The 12,759-nt window shown below is 44.8% G+C and overlaps 1 protein-coding gene across 1 annotated transcript in view; it reads right to left on the bottom strand.

The window, feature by feature from the left end:
• Positions 1-6,686: 6,686 nt before the first annotated feature.
• The window catches only part of ASB15 (ankyrin repeat and SOCS box containing 15), a 42,474-nt gene continuing 36,401 nt past the window's right edge, over positions 6,687-12,759 (bottom strand). Inside the window, exons 9-10 of the mRNA XM_019543451.1 lie at positions 12,287-12,440; positions 6,687-7,376 (exon numbers count right to left, since the gene is read on the bottom strand). Coding sequence (XP_019398996.1) covers positions 7,204-7,376; positions 12,287-12,440 — 327 coding nt within the window. The 3' untranslated portion in view covers positions 6,687-7,203. The remainder of the gene's footprint in view (positions 7,377-12,286; positions 12,441-12,759) is intronic.

Here is a 12,759-nt window from a genome sequence, read left to right as displayed (position 1 = left end):
AGGGATTATGGAGACCTGGTGGGACTCCTTGCATGATTAGAATGTAGCCATAGAGGGCTACGTTCCAATCGTGCAAGGCTACACCCTGCATAGAAGGGACCAAGTAGGGAAGAAAGGTGGAGGTATAGCTCTCTATGTGAGGGAGCAGTACCCCCTCCTTAGAGGCTGATATTGGCTCCAAAGAAGAACATCTCAAAACCCTCTGACTACAGACCAGCAAACAAGGGGGAGAAGCTCACTCTGGAGTTCTCTTGAGAACTGGCAACTACAAAACCATCACGTTCACTATCCATCATAAGGCAGGAAAATCAATTAACAGGGTTGAAGTTTTGGACTTATAAAAAGTGAATTTCAACAGGCTCAAGGCAATAGTAGAAGTGCTGTGGAACTAGGGACCGAAGGTGAAAGGAGTGCATGAAGAGTGGTCGTTCCTGAAGGACACAATCCTCAAAGCCCGGAAGAACTCCATTCCCATGTGGAGGAAAAGTAGCAGGAAGGGCTGATAAGCCCTCCTGCCTTAATAGAAATATCATGGTCCTCTTGAAAAAGAAGAGGCATTCAAACAATGGAAGCTTGGGACAGTCCCCAAGGAGGACTATACGACAATGACCCACACTTGTACAGAGCAGATTAGAAAGGCTAAGGTAGTGAATGAATATAAACTAGCAACAGAAATCAAGAACAATAAGAAGTCCTTTAGGTATATAGGGAACAGGAGGAAAACAAATGGAAGTATGGAGCCATTGCTTAACATTGCAGGACAGCTGGTTACTGACACTCAGGAGAAAACTGAACTCCCGAATAACTACTTTGCTTCAGTATTTCACCAGACTAAGGGGGAAATCATACTAGATGAGGTTCAGAATGGGCATGGTGAGAATAACTGCCTTCCTACTATTGACGTTGAGCTGATGCATGATCAGTTAGAGAAATTAGACATCTATAATTCAACAGGACTGAATGAATTTCATCCAAGAGTGCTGAAGAAGCTGGCTAAAGTCCTCGCAGGACCTGTGGTGAAACTCTTCCAAAATTCATGGTGCTTGGGGGAGGTGCCTGAAGACTGGAAGAGGGCCAATGTTGTGCCCATCTTCAAGAAGGGGAGGAGAAAGGACCTGGGCAACTATAGGCCAATTAGCCTAACTTCTATCCCAGGGAAAATCCTGGAAAAATTCATCAAGGAGTACATGTGTGATATGCTTGCAGAAGGTAGGATTCTAAATGACAGCCAGCATGGCTTCACTGAGGGCAGGTCTTGTCTTACCAATCTCATCTCCTTCTACAAACAGGCAACTCACCACCTGGGTAACAAAAAGGTCAACATTGCATACCTAAACTTCCAAAAGGCCTTTGATCTGGTATCCCATGATGTTCTCGTGGGAAAATTGGAGGATTACGGACTTAACTGTTTGACAGTTGGGGAGGCGGGGTAGGAAGCCGGCTGTGGGGTAGGACCCAGAAAGTTCTACTGAACAGATCTGTGTCATCTTGGCAAAGTGGCCAGTGGTGTCCCTTAGGGGTCTGTGCTTGGTCCAGTGCTTCTCAACTTCTTTATCAATGATTTGGATGTGGGGGTTAAGAGCTCACTGGCTAAGTTCACAGAGGACACCAAGTTGTGGGGGAGTGTGGTCATGCTTGAAAATAGGCTGCAGATACAGGCGGACCTCGACAGGCTGGTAAGTTGGGCAGATCAGAATCAGGTGAAGTTCAACCCTGAGAAGTGTAAAGTGCTTCATCTGGGGATGAACAATCTCCAACATACAAGCTCGGTGATGCCAAACTGACTAGCATCACGACTGAAAGGGACCTAGGGGTAATAATAAACCATGGTATGAACAGGAGCTGTCAGTGTGATGCTGTAAACAGCACGGCAGACAATACTTTGGCATGCATCAACCGCTGCATCTCAAACAAAACCAGGGAAGTGATTCGTCCACTTTACTCAGCACTGGTGAGACTGCAGCTGGAGTACTGCATCCAGTTTTGGGTGCCACACTTCAACAGGGATGTAGAAAAGCTTGAGAGTCTAGAGAAGAGCCATACTTATGATCAGAGACTTGCAAAGCAAGCCATACGAGGAAAGGCTGAGGAACTTGGGTCTCTTCAGCCTAAAAAAGAGAAGGCTGAGAGGGGACTTAGTAGCAGCTTACCACTATATCAGGAAAATACATCAGGGGCTTGGCAAACGACTGTCCACTGGAGCACCCTTGGGGAAAACTAGGAATAATGGCCAACCATTTCAGGCTTAGCACTAGGAAAAACTTCCAGGGTGTCCAGACTGTGGAATAAACTCCCTCTAGAAGTGGTACAATCACCTACCCTGGAAATCTTCAGGAGGAGACTGGACAGTCACCTGATGCCAGTTGTCATTTCTGGCTAGTGCAGGGGGGCTGGACCCAATAATCTTGCAAAGTCCCTCCAGCCCCTAACATCTATGAACATATAGAACCATCCACCTAATGGAAGCTCATCCCCTTACCTTGGTGCAAGGGTCAGCTGTGTTAGCTTTCTTGGACTTGGGAGGGCCCAGTATCAGAGGGCAACAATTGTTTCCAATGTCTATGACCATTTCTACATGTAAACTTAAAGCCAGTCTTTGAAGCTCAAAACCTAACACTAACTGTTTATATGGTGCCTAAAACAGTGGCGTTACCATGTAAACTTTGGCTTTCGGGTGTGATCATCATATGAAGAACAAACTACAACAAGATAAACGAGAGGAACTGCTGCACCACAGACCATGCAATGCAACTGCCACAGGGTTGTCAACTCTTGCACTCTTATCACAAGGCTCATGACATCTGGGATTTTTTTTTTTTAATCTCAGCTCCTGAAGACGCATGATTATATCAGCATTTCAGCTTTTGGTTAAAAATAATAACCAAAATGTCTAATCCTCAATGCTGTGCAGAAAAACCTTTTAGAAATGTAAGGAGCTCATCTTGAAAGCACAAAAAAAATAGGACAAAATTAACTATTTTTTAGAATTTTATATTTTTCAAGCCAATTGCATAAAGTTTGGGGGCCTAACCCATGTTTTTTGAACATGTGGGGAAATCCTACTGCCCTGGAGCTGAATGCTGATGCCTCAGTGTTTTTTTTTCTCTGACCAAAGGAGAAGAGGGAGTCCTAAATTTAAACCTTGGCCTATGAACTATGAAAGTAGAACTGGAACTAGCTAAAGAAGGTGTTATTTGAGCATGTTTCTCTTCCAGGTTGTGATATATTATGAGCACATATATACTTATATCATGATTGCTAGATTCGGAGTTCAAAGCCAAACCTTTACATTACAGCCAGCTTTTCTTTTATTGAGCTCAATAATTTGTGGTGTGACTAAAATCTAACTTGCATTTAGGATGAACATATGATTTGGGAAGTATCCAGTCTTGAGTTAAAGACACTAAGAAATGGAGAATCCACCACATCATAGATTCATAGATGTAGGGTCGGAAGGGACCTTGTAGATCTTCCAGTCCAACCCCCTCCCCTGTGCAGGAGAGAAAACTGGGCCCAAATGACCCCAGCCAGGTAAATGTCAAGCCTCCTCTTAAAGACCCCTAGGATAGGAACCAGCACAACTTCCTTTGGAAGTTGGTTCCAGATCCTAGCGGCCCTGACTGTGAAGTAGTGCCTTCGGATGCCTAGTTTAACCCTACTCTCTAGCAACTTATGGCCATTATTCCTTGTTACTCTGGGAGCCACTCGGGGTAACAAGGTCTCTCCCAGACCCCGCTGGTCCCCCCTAGTAAGTTCATAGATGGCCACCAGGTCCCCTCTCAGCCTTCCCTTGCGTAGGCTGAACAGATTCAGGTCCCGTAGCCTCTTCTCATAGGGTCTGCCCTGCTGACCCCTGATGATGAGGGTGGCCCACCTCTGGATCCTCTCCATGTTGTCCACATCCCTCCTGAAGTGCGGCACCCAGAACTGGACACAGTACTCCAACTGCGGCCTGACCAGTGTTGCATAGAGAGGGAGAATCACCTCCTTGGCCCTGCTTGTGATGCATCTGTGGATGCACAACAAGGTACGGTTAGCCTTCCTGACTGTGTTCTTGCACTGTCGGCCCATGTTCATCTTGGAGTCAATAACGACTCCAAGATCTTTCTGCCACCGTGCTTTCGAGAAGAGAGTTCTCCAGTCTGTAGGTATGCTGCTGGTTCCTTCTGCCCAAGTGCAGCACCCTGCACTTTTCAGTACTGAATCCCATCTTATTTTCATTTGCTCACCCCTGTAACCTGTCCAGGTCCCACAGAAATCTGTCCTTCTCTTCTAGTGTGCCCACCTCACCCCAAATCTTGGTGTCGTCTGCAAATTTAAACAGGCTACTCTTCACCCCGTCATCCAAGTCGCTAATAAAGAACTTGAACAATGAGGGCCTGAGGACCGAGCCCTGAGGGACTCCACTGTCCACTTCTCTCCAGGTCAAATATGACCTGTCCACCACCACTCTCTGAGTATGACCCCTCAGCCAATTTGTAATCCACCTGACTGTGTAGGCATCAATGCTACATCCACGTCCTTTGAGCTCCATGGAATAAGATTCACTGTCTCTTTGGAGAATTGTGATGTTTTATGATTTAGAACAAATCCAAAATTTTCAAAATTCTCCTCCAAAACAAAAGGCCTAGGGTTGGCCATTCTGGGACAGTCTGCCTGTTCCAGAAATGCAGATCCTGGCAGCCAGGTCAAACTTGAGAGCTTTGCTTCTAGGGCTTTCCTGTTAGCTTCCTGGGAAAGACGCAGAGAAGCCAAACAACCTGAGCACTTAGGACCTAGGGTTCCCTGGCTCTCAGCTCTCCACCAGTCCTCTTATCAGGCTAGTGAGAAGTCTGGCACCCCAAGTTTAGGCTTTTTAGGACCCAAAAGAGTGAACTGAGAGGAAACAAGACAGGTTTCTGGTGGAAATCTGCCTGCTTTCTGTTCAACTTTCATCAACATTAAACAGATTTCATGGAAAGGTTCAAATTTGATGAATAGGCTTTTTCCAGTGGAAAAACAGTTCATCTGAGAAGGTCCTCCCAACTTTGAGTTATACAATGTACATCCTGGAACTCTAGTGCCAAAACAAGTTCCTGTCATTCAGGGTCAGTATAACTGTACAAGCACTCACCTAGGGTGGCAAATTGTAGGGAGAGGCAACAATGGCAGCTGTTTTTGCTGCCCCTCACAATTTGCAAATTATATATGCCTAGGGCAACAAGAATCCTTGGGTCAGCCCTGCTACCACTTTAACTCAAGGAGAATCATGATTGTTTGCAGCAGATGTAGCAGTTTGAAGGAAGAATAGCAAGAATGAGGTGTTCTTTTCTGCTTCTTGCACAGGAGTTGAGGCTTTGCTTCCCACATCTCTCCTTTATTATTGGAATAGCTATTACACTTAGAGCATATATCCATTTTGTGGGGAGTCACACTGATTAAAATACAGTAAAAGCTGAGTTATCTGGCACCTTACAAGGCGGCATGCTTTGTTAACCGGCAAGCCGACTTGTAAGGGTTTGTAAGGGAAAAGTGAAACTGGAAGTTCCCACCATGGCACTTCCGGTTTTGCGGAGCCCCCACGGCCCAGGGGAAAGCAGCCTGCACGGGTTCCTCCCTCCCTGTCCCTCAGGGCCTATGGGGCCCATCGGAGGGGTGGCAACGTGGTGGGAGAGGCAGCAACACCCCAGATGCAGCGGAACAGGTGGCGGCCCAAACAGGCAAAGACGCCTGTTCGGGCCACTCAGTTAACTGGCATATTTTGTTATCCAGCACCCTTCATTCCCCAAGGGTGCCAGATAACAAACCTTTTCCTGTAGCTATATTCTTCTGATTTTTCCCATGCTAACCCTCCCGACCAGGCAACAAAAAGCCCCACAGAATTCTGTTGAACAGTAATACAGTAAGTATACCAGGAGTGTACATCAGGGCTTGGGGGAGCATTTATTCACCAAGTCGCCCCAGAGGAGGACAAGAAACATGGGCACAAACTGACTGAAGCTCTCTTCAGACTAGACATAAGGAAAATCTTGTTTACAAGTCAAGTGCCAAGGGTCTGAAACAGGCTCCCCCCAGAGGTGGTACAGTCACCCACCCTGGCGATCTTCAAAAAGCATCTTGAGACCACCTTGCCGGGGTCACCTGACCCCAGCAGTCTTTCCTGCCCAAGTGCAGGGGGCTAGACTCAGTGATCTGTAAGGTTCATTCCCGCCCCTAACAACTATGAAATAAGGGTGCAGTGGACATTTCTTTCCTCACATCCCATTCCTTTTATTTAAAAACACATTCTTTTTAAAGCCTTCCTCTCACTACTTTTTCCCAGGTATGCCCAAATGTCATTCCCAGGAACCCCTGAACTCAGCAATAGCAATAAATAAGATCTTTGCTGTCTGAGTGGTTTAAAGACCTGGAAAAAGAAATTTTTTGAGGGAGCATTTTACACAATAAAACCATGTTTTAAAATATGTATGTCAGATTCCAAGTTAAATATGTGAAAGGTGGCTGCAGTCAAGTGTTGTCATACAAATGGAACAAGGGGTATTTTTATTTGCTTCACATTTTTCAAACAATTTTGCATATTAAACATCAGTAGACAATGTTGCTTAGATCAGTGGTTCTCAACCTTTTTAGACTTAACGAACCCCTCAGAAAATGCCAGCTCTTAGTTTTCACTTGTTTTTTGACTACAGAAAAATTGCAAGAACTCAGCAAGACCATAGCAGGTTAGAATAGTTTTAACACAATGGATTTCTATGTGAAATCTCTGGGTTTATTTTGTAAATCATGTTTGCACACATGCTAACTTCGCATGGCACCCTATTGCATCTTTGAAAGGATCCCAAAGCATCCTCCCAGGATGCCATTTCACCCTGGTTGAGAATCACTGGATATTAAAGAAACTGTTTATCTGGAGTGACATGTACATATCGCTCACCTAAAAACAAATCTAGAGTGTTCTACTTTGTACAGTGATTATCAACTCCTCCTCCATGGTCTTAGAATATATCACATTGAAAGATAAAATGTTAAAGTAAAACATAAAAAGTTAGATTTAATTTTAACATAATAGTCTTTTGACAAAATGTGTGTTCCGTTAAAGGCCTATTTACAGCAAATCATAAAGGTTTTGAAAATGCGTAAGAAAACTGAACAATTCTTAATCCAGTAACAAAAAAAGGAACAAGGAAATTAGTAATTTACATATTTTAAACATTAGTATTTAAACTAATCCAACGTCAGCCCTTTTCCATATAGATCATATTCTTTATACAGGATATAATTTTTGAGAACTGGTGGAAGAGGAAGCTTCTGCATTGATTTCAGTTTCTGTAACCTCTTTAGTCCCATAACTTTACGTATTTTCAAGCGGCACAAATGCTTCAAGGCACGGGGATTATCTAAAACAATAGCAAGTTAGAAAAAAACAAAGTTATTAATTTGGTGATCATGAGTCAGATTGAGAATTTCTATATATATGTTCTAATAACATTTATACCAAATCTATGAGAAGAAAGTGTTATTTTTTCTGCTTTTAATAAGGAAATGTTATTTTATTTCTATCTAAATGTATCACTAACAAAAAAAAAATTAACTAGAGCAATGTTGACATCCTAGGGTGGGTGGGGGTATAGGAATGCAGGTCAGTGTGTGGGTAGGTGTAGGGGGACTGTAGGTGTAGGGGCTGCTTAGGAGGGGTGGGTCCCCTGCCCTCCACAGGGCAGATCTTCCCCCCCACCCCAGCACATGGACTTCCCTGCCTGCTGGGTCCCAGCCTCCCACAGGAGCTACGGCCCCCACCCCCCAACTCCCTCTCTCTCCAGACCCTGCTTGTTCTCTTGCTTGTCTCCAACCCCCTGCTCATTCGCCTGCTCGTCTCCAGCCTCAGAAGCAGGGGAAGTCTTCAACACATCTCCAGGAGCTTGTCTCCAGCCGTCTGCTCGTTCTCCTGCTCTGTCTCCAGTCCTCCAGAGGCTGGAAATGAGCAGGAGGCTGGAGATGAGTGGGGGAGCATTCAGGAGGCTGGAGATGATTCAGGGATTCCCCTGGTCAGCTCCATGCTCCTGACCACTCCCCCTCTCAGCTCCTGCCCCCACATTACCACCCCCCCGCCCAGTTCCAGCCGCCCGCACTGCCCGCAGCTTACCAGCAGCAGCAGTGGTGGTCGGGGCCACTGGAGGCCTCATGGCACAGCCCCCTGTGTGGCATGGGGCAGCAGGGAGCATTGGGGCTTGGCCCTGGCTGTCTGGTACCTGCGCTGCAGCTACTGCATTGTGCGGGTGCAGCCTGGCTCAGCAGGGCACCACATGCTGTCTGGAAGCTCAGAGGTGCTGCCGCTGACACCTGGGGCTCAGCGCCATTCAGCCGGAGAGGGCTGGAGCTCTGAGACAGCATGCAGTGCCCTGCCGAGCTGGGTGTACCCAGACAATTTGGCAGCAGAGGTGCCAGGCAGTTGGGGCCAAGCCCTGCTGCCCCCCACGCAGGGGTGCTGTGCCATGAAGCCCTGAGTAGCCCCAACCACTGCTGCTACTGCTAGTGAGTGTGGTGGGACTGGGGCCAGGCAGGAGAGCAAGTGGGGGGCAGGGGAATGAATGGGAAGATGGGGAACAAATGGTCCCCTTCCACCCTACTCCAGCCCCCCAACTCCCTACTTACCCAGCATGAAGCCAGGTCTAGGTCCCTGCATCTTGCACAGCTGCCTGCCCCACACAGACCGGCATCGTGCTTCAGCACCAGGGTGAGGGCCAGCCATAGAGATGCTCTGGCTGACTACCAGTGTCTCTGGAGATCTGAGCCACCACTTGCCTCAGGGCATGGTCCCGGACTGTGCCCTGCTCTGCTTATTTCCCTGGGGTATTTTTTGACCCAGGGGTCTAATTTTGCCCCCGCATTGCAATTTTGCAGTGGGGGAAACATTTTTTTGTTCCTGCACGTGCCTTTTGCAACATTTCAAAGGGGGTTGAAACTCTGCAAGAGGCACATGCGCACTTGTGTGGACGTGCCCTATATAGTTAAGGCTTTTTCTCTGATCTGAATAACAGACTTCAAAGTTCTTAAAGTTCTGACAATTTAGATAACAAAACAACTTTAAAGTTGTAACACCAAGCAACAAACTCTAAAAAAAAAATGTTTTTTTGCTTGATAGCGTAAGCCACAAAAGCAAAGATAGAATGTCCGTTTAACTAGAAGTTTCTGCTTTTTATCAGTTTAATCTTCACATGCATTCAAAGAGAATTTTGTATTTATTTCCCTAATAGAAAGAGAACCCTGCTTTGATGAAGGCTTATAAAAGCTTGCATTAGTCATCTGGTAGACTGCATGTTCTAATAAATGTACAGAAACATATTAAATAGGAGTTGGTTTTAAATAAGCAATTCTACTTTATTATTTGACTACCTATGTAGAAATATATTTTAAAATGATTGTAGATGTTTGGCAGGCTAAAAGCTCTACCATGATATGCTGTATAAATATCAATTTAGGCAAGCTGCATATTGCCTCAGGAAATCACTGTATTTTCTTGCATACAACTCCCACCCTCAAATAAGATAAGCATCTTGTTCTTTGAAAGGCAGAAACAAAGATCTTTTCTTGAAAATACTGGTAACTAGCAGTAAGTAACTGAGAGGCACCTTCTGTAGCAGGACCCTCTGGCTGGGAAAGAGAAAGTGTCTACTACGGAACCCCAGGTGCAGCACTGCAGCATTACTTTGGCTTTCCCTAGGCAGAGCCAGAAACTTATGACAATTTTTTTTTTCTTAGAATGTGCACTCCAGTTTCCAGCAGCTGACTTCTGGAAAAGAAATGCACGTAGTATGCAACATAATAAGGTATCTGAACATTGTCTGTGCAACAGGTCTAATAGCAACTATTCAAAATTTAATTTCAGCTGCTTTAAGTGACACACAGACAAATAGCATAACCAAAATAATTGTTTACCTGTGTTATTAATTTAAGTGACTGAACATCGAATTTTTTTAAAAGGTAGGACTAAGCACATAATAGGCATGTTTATATGAGACAGTTACTATGGAGTTCACTAATTAGTTCTGCAGTAAACATCTCACGTCTGGAGTAAACTAATAAACTTTGCAGCAGGGTAGCACTTGTAAATACAAGTGCTATCCTGCTACAGAGTTTTTTCCTCTGCAGCAGTACACTGATGGAGCTAGCTGAGGCATGGGTGTACTTCAGTGCGGGGGCTGCCTGCTGGCTAGCCCTGCACTGGAGTACCTTCATGCCCAAACTAGCCCCTCACACTGAGCAGAGTCAGAGCAGCCCTGGGCTGGCAGGCTGGCCCCTTGGGCCCCCTGCCAGCTGGAGCTGCTCCAACCTGGCTCAAAGTTCTGTGGTCCCGGGATCATGTGCAAACAGCATGCCCAGGAGCAATAAATGCTGGAGTGTATTGCTCCACCCTAATTGCACATGTAGACATGCCTAATAAGAGATAGGAAACTGAAAAATTGACTTAAGAGGAAAAATCCTAGGCCCATTGAGGTCAATAGGACATTTGTCATTGACCTAAATGTGGCAGAGATTTTACCTTTGGTGTTTCTGCCTATCAGGAGGGAAAGTTCCTTTAGAGATGGAAAGAAATTCAGCCCTTTCTAAATCTAAGTTCTCAGTTTTAAGATCTTGGCAGATCTTAAATGATCTACTGAAAGCAGGGCCATCTACATCAATTATTTTGGGCAGAGGGCCGCTTACTGAGTTTCAGCAAGCCATTGAGGGTCACATGACAGGCAGCCCAGGGCAAATAAATGTTAATTTTCTAAATTTTTTAGGGGCCCGCAGGCCGGATAGAATGGCTTGGCAGGCTGCATCCGGCCCCCAGGCTGCATTTTGCCCACCCCTAATGTACATGAAATCCCAGTGTCTTCTCATGATTTCCAGTTGTGCTCTCATGGCATCTCCCTAAATTGTTGTTCCTGAATCTCTGGGTCAGTGAAGGGTAAGGTTTATATTATAATGGAATATCCCATCTAGTTTTTAAGCCTTTAAAATACAGGCATAGACAAGAAACCATGAGATGCATCCAAGTCAAGTGCTGAAAACAGCTGCCCTATAATGTATGTTACATAAGGCAGATATAGGTAATTACTAGGGCTGTGTAGAGCGTTAGTCCCTGATTCGACTGGGGGGTGATTTGGCCCAATTCGGTGGCTGAATCTCCAAATCCAAATTGAATTGTGAGACTTCTTAATCTCTCTGAATCAAATCCGAACCCTCCAAATCAATTCAAAGAGATTTGGAAAGATTCAGAAAGTCAGACATAGACACAGCTTTAAATGTTTTTTCTACATACCTCAAGGTACCAAGGCAGCTCATGAATGCTATGGTGGTGGGGCAGATGGAGCTTCCCACAGGAGTACAGGGGCTCCCCAGCGCACTTGACAGCAAACCTGGAAATGGACCGGAAGCACTTCCGGTCCACTTCTGAGTCTACTGGGGAGCACCTCACCCAGCTTGGCAACCCTGGGTCTGGCGGGACACCCGGTGTCCCCCTTTGGCCGGTCACCAAGCCAGAAAGGGTGTGGGAGGTGGGGCCTGCACTTCTGTTGGTTGCTCCATCTGCCCCAGCTTCGCAGCATTCACAAGCCACTCCTGCTACCTCGAGGTATGTAGAAAAAACATTTAAAGCTGTATCTATGACCAAATCGCTGATTCTCTGAATCAGCATTGAATCTTCAGATTCGGATTCAGCTGAATTGAATTGGGGATGGTGATCCAAATCAACATATCAAATCACTCCCCGATTTGGGCCGAATCTGAATCCATATTGAATACGGCCCATTTCGCACACCCCTAGTAATTACTGCATAGCATAGGAAATGCCATCATCTAACATCTGGAATGTTCCAAGATTTTAAGCACACTTGTATGTTGCTCCATAAAGAGCTATTAAAGATGAAGGAGGGAGTGGATGATGAAAATGTGAGCCTTAGTACAGGTTCAACTTGTCAGAGTTAGAAAAACATGTTAATGAAGAGTGAGACTCTGTCACTGCCGCTTGCTTGGAGAAGTACTTCAGATCATCACATGGAAATACAGTAAAAGGCTTCCCGTAGTGCAAGCTACTCCTCCTCAGGTAGAGAAAACTGTCATATTCCATTTAAATCAGCAGGACTAGGACAACTGACAGTTGCAGAAGGTCTGCTCCTATCTGAGCAAAGGAAAAAGGCTGGGTCCTTGGACTAGTAGGTAAATTCAAACAAACAAAAACATTAGGATAAATGTCCATCTGGTAAGGGGATGATTTTTAAAATCTCAAACAACTAGTGCAATTATTAAACAAATGTTGGATTTTTACCCAATATCTGATGTATCTCTAGCCATTCTTTCTGTGATTCTAGGACAAACTTAAGTTTCGGGCACAGAGGAACGTAGTCCATATAATCTACTAAAACACGAACCACTTTTCCCACTAAATGCTTCAGCCAAGGAACTCCAATAAAGTCACAAAACTGAAAGGAAAAACAAATTATATTATTTTTAAATCCCATATAAGGACATCCCAGTAATGCAATTTTAAAGATTTCATGCAAGTTAAACAAGATTTAAAACTGATAATGTTAGAAAATATACTGCAACAATCCAAGTCTAAAACATCAAGAAGTCATTTAAAGGGCCCTTCTATCCATATCTGGATTCTATGATTTCTTCATTTGTTTGTACAGAGATGTAAAGCCACTAATCATGGAAAATATTTTAATAATGTTAATAACTCATTATTAAAATAATGAAAATTTTAGTAATTTAAATAATTTCCAATAATCTTAATCC

The sequence above is a fragment of the Crocodylus porosus genome, unplaced genomic scaffold (assembly GCF_001723895.1).
Source record: "Crocodylus porosus isolate Cpor-Errol unplaced genomic scaffold, CroPor_comp1, whole genome shotgun sequence".
NCBI classification, from domain to species: domain Eukaryota; kingdom Metazoa; phylum Chordata; order Crocodylia; family Crocodylidae; genus Crocodylus; species Crocodylus porosus.
Note: the sequence above shows the minus strand (reverse complement) of the source record. Positions and strands in the feature narration are given on the sequence as shown.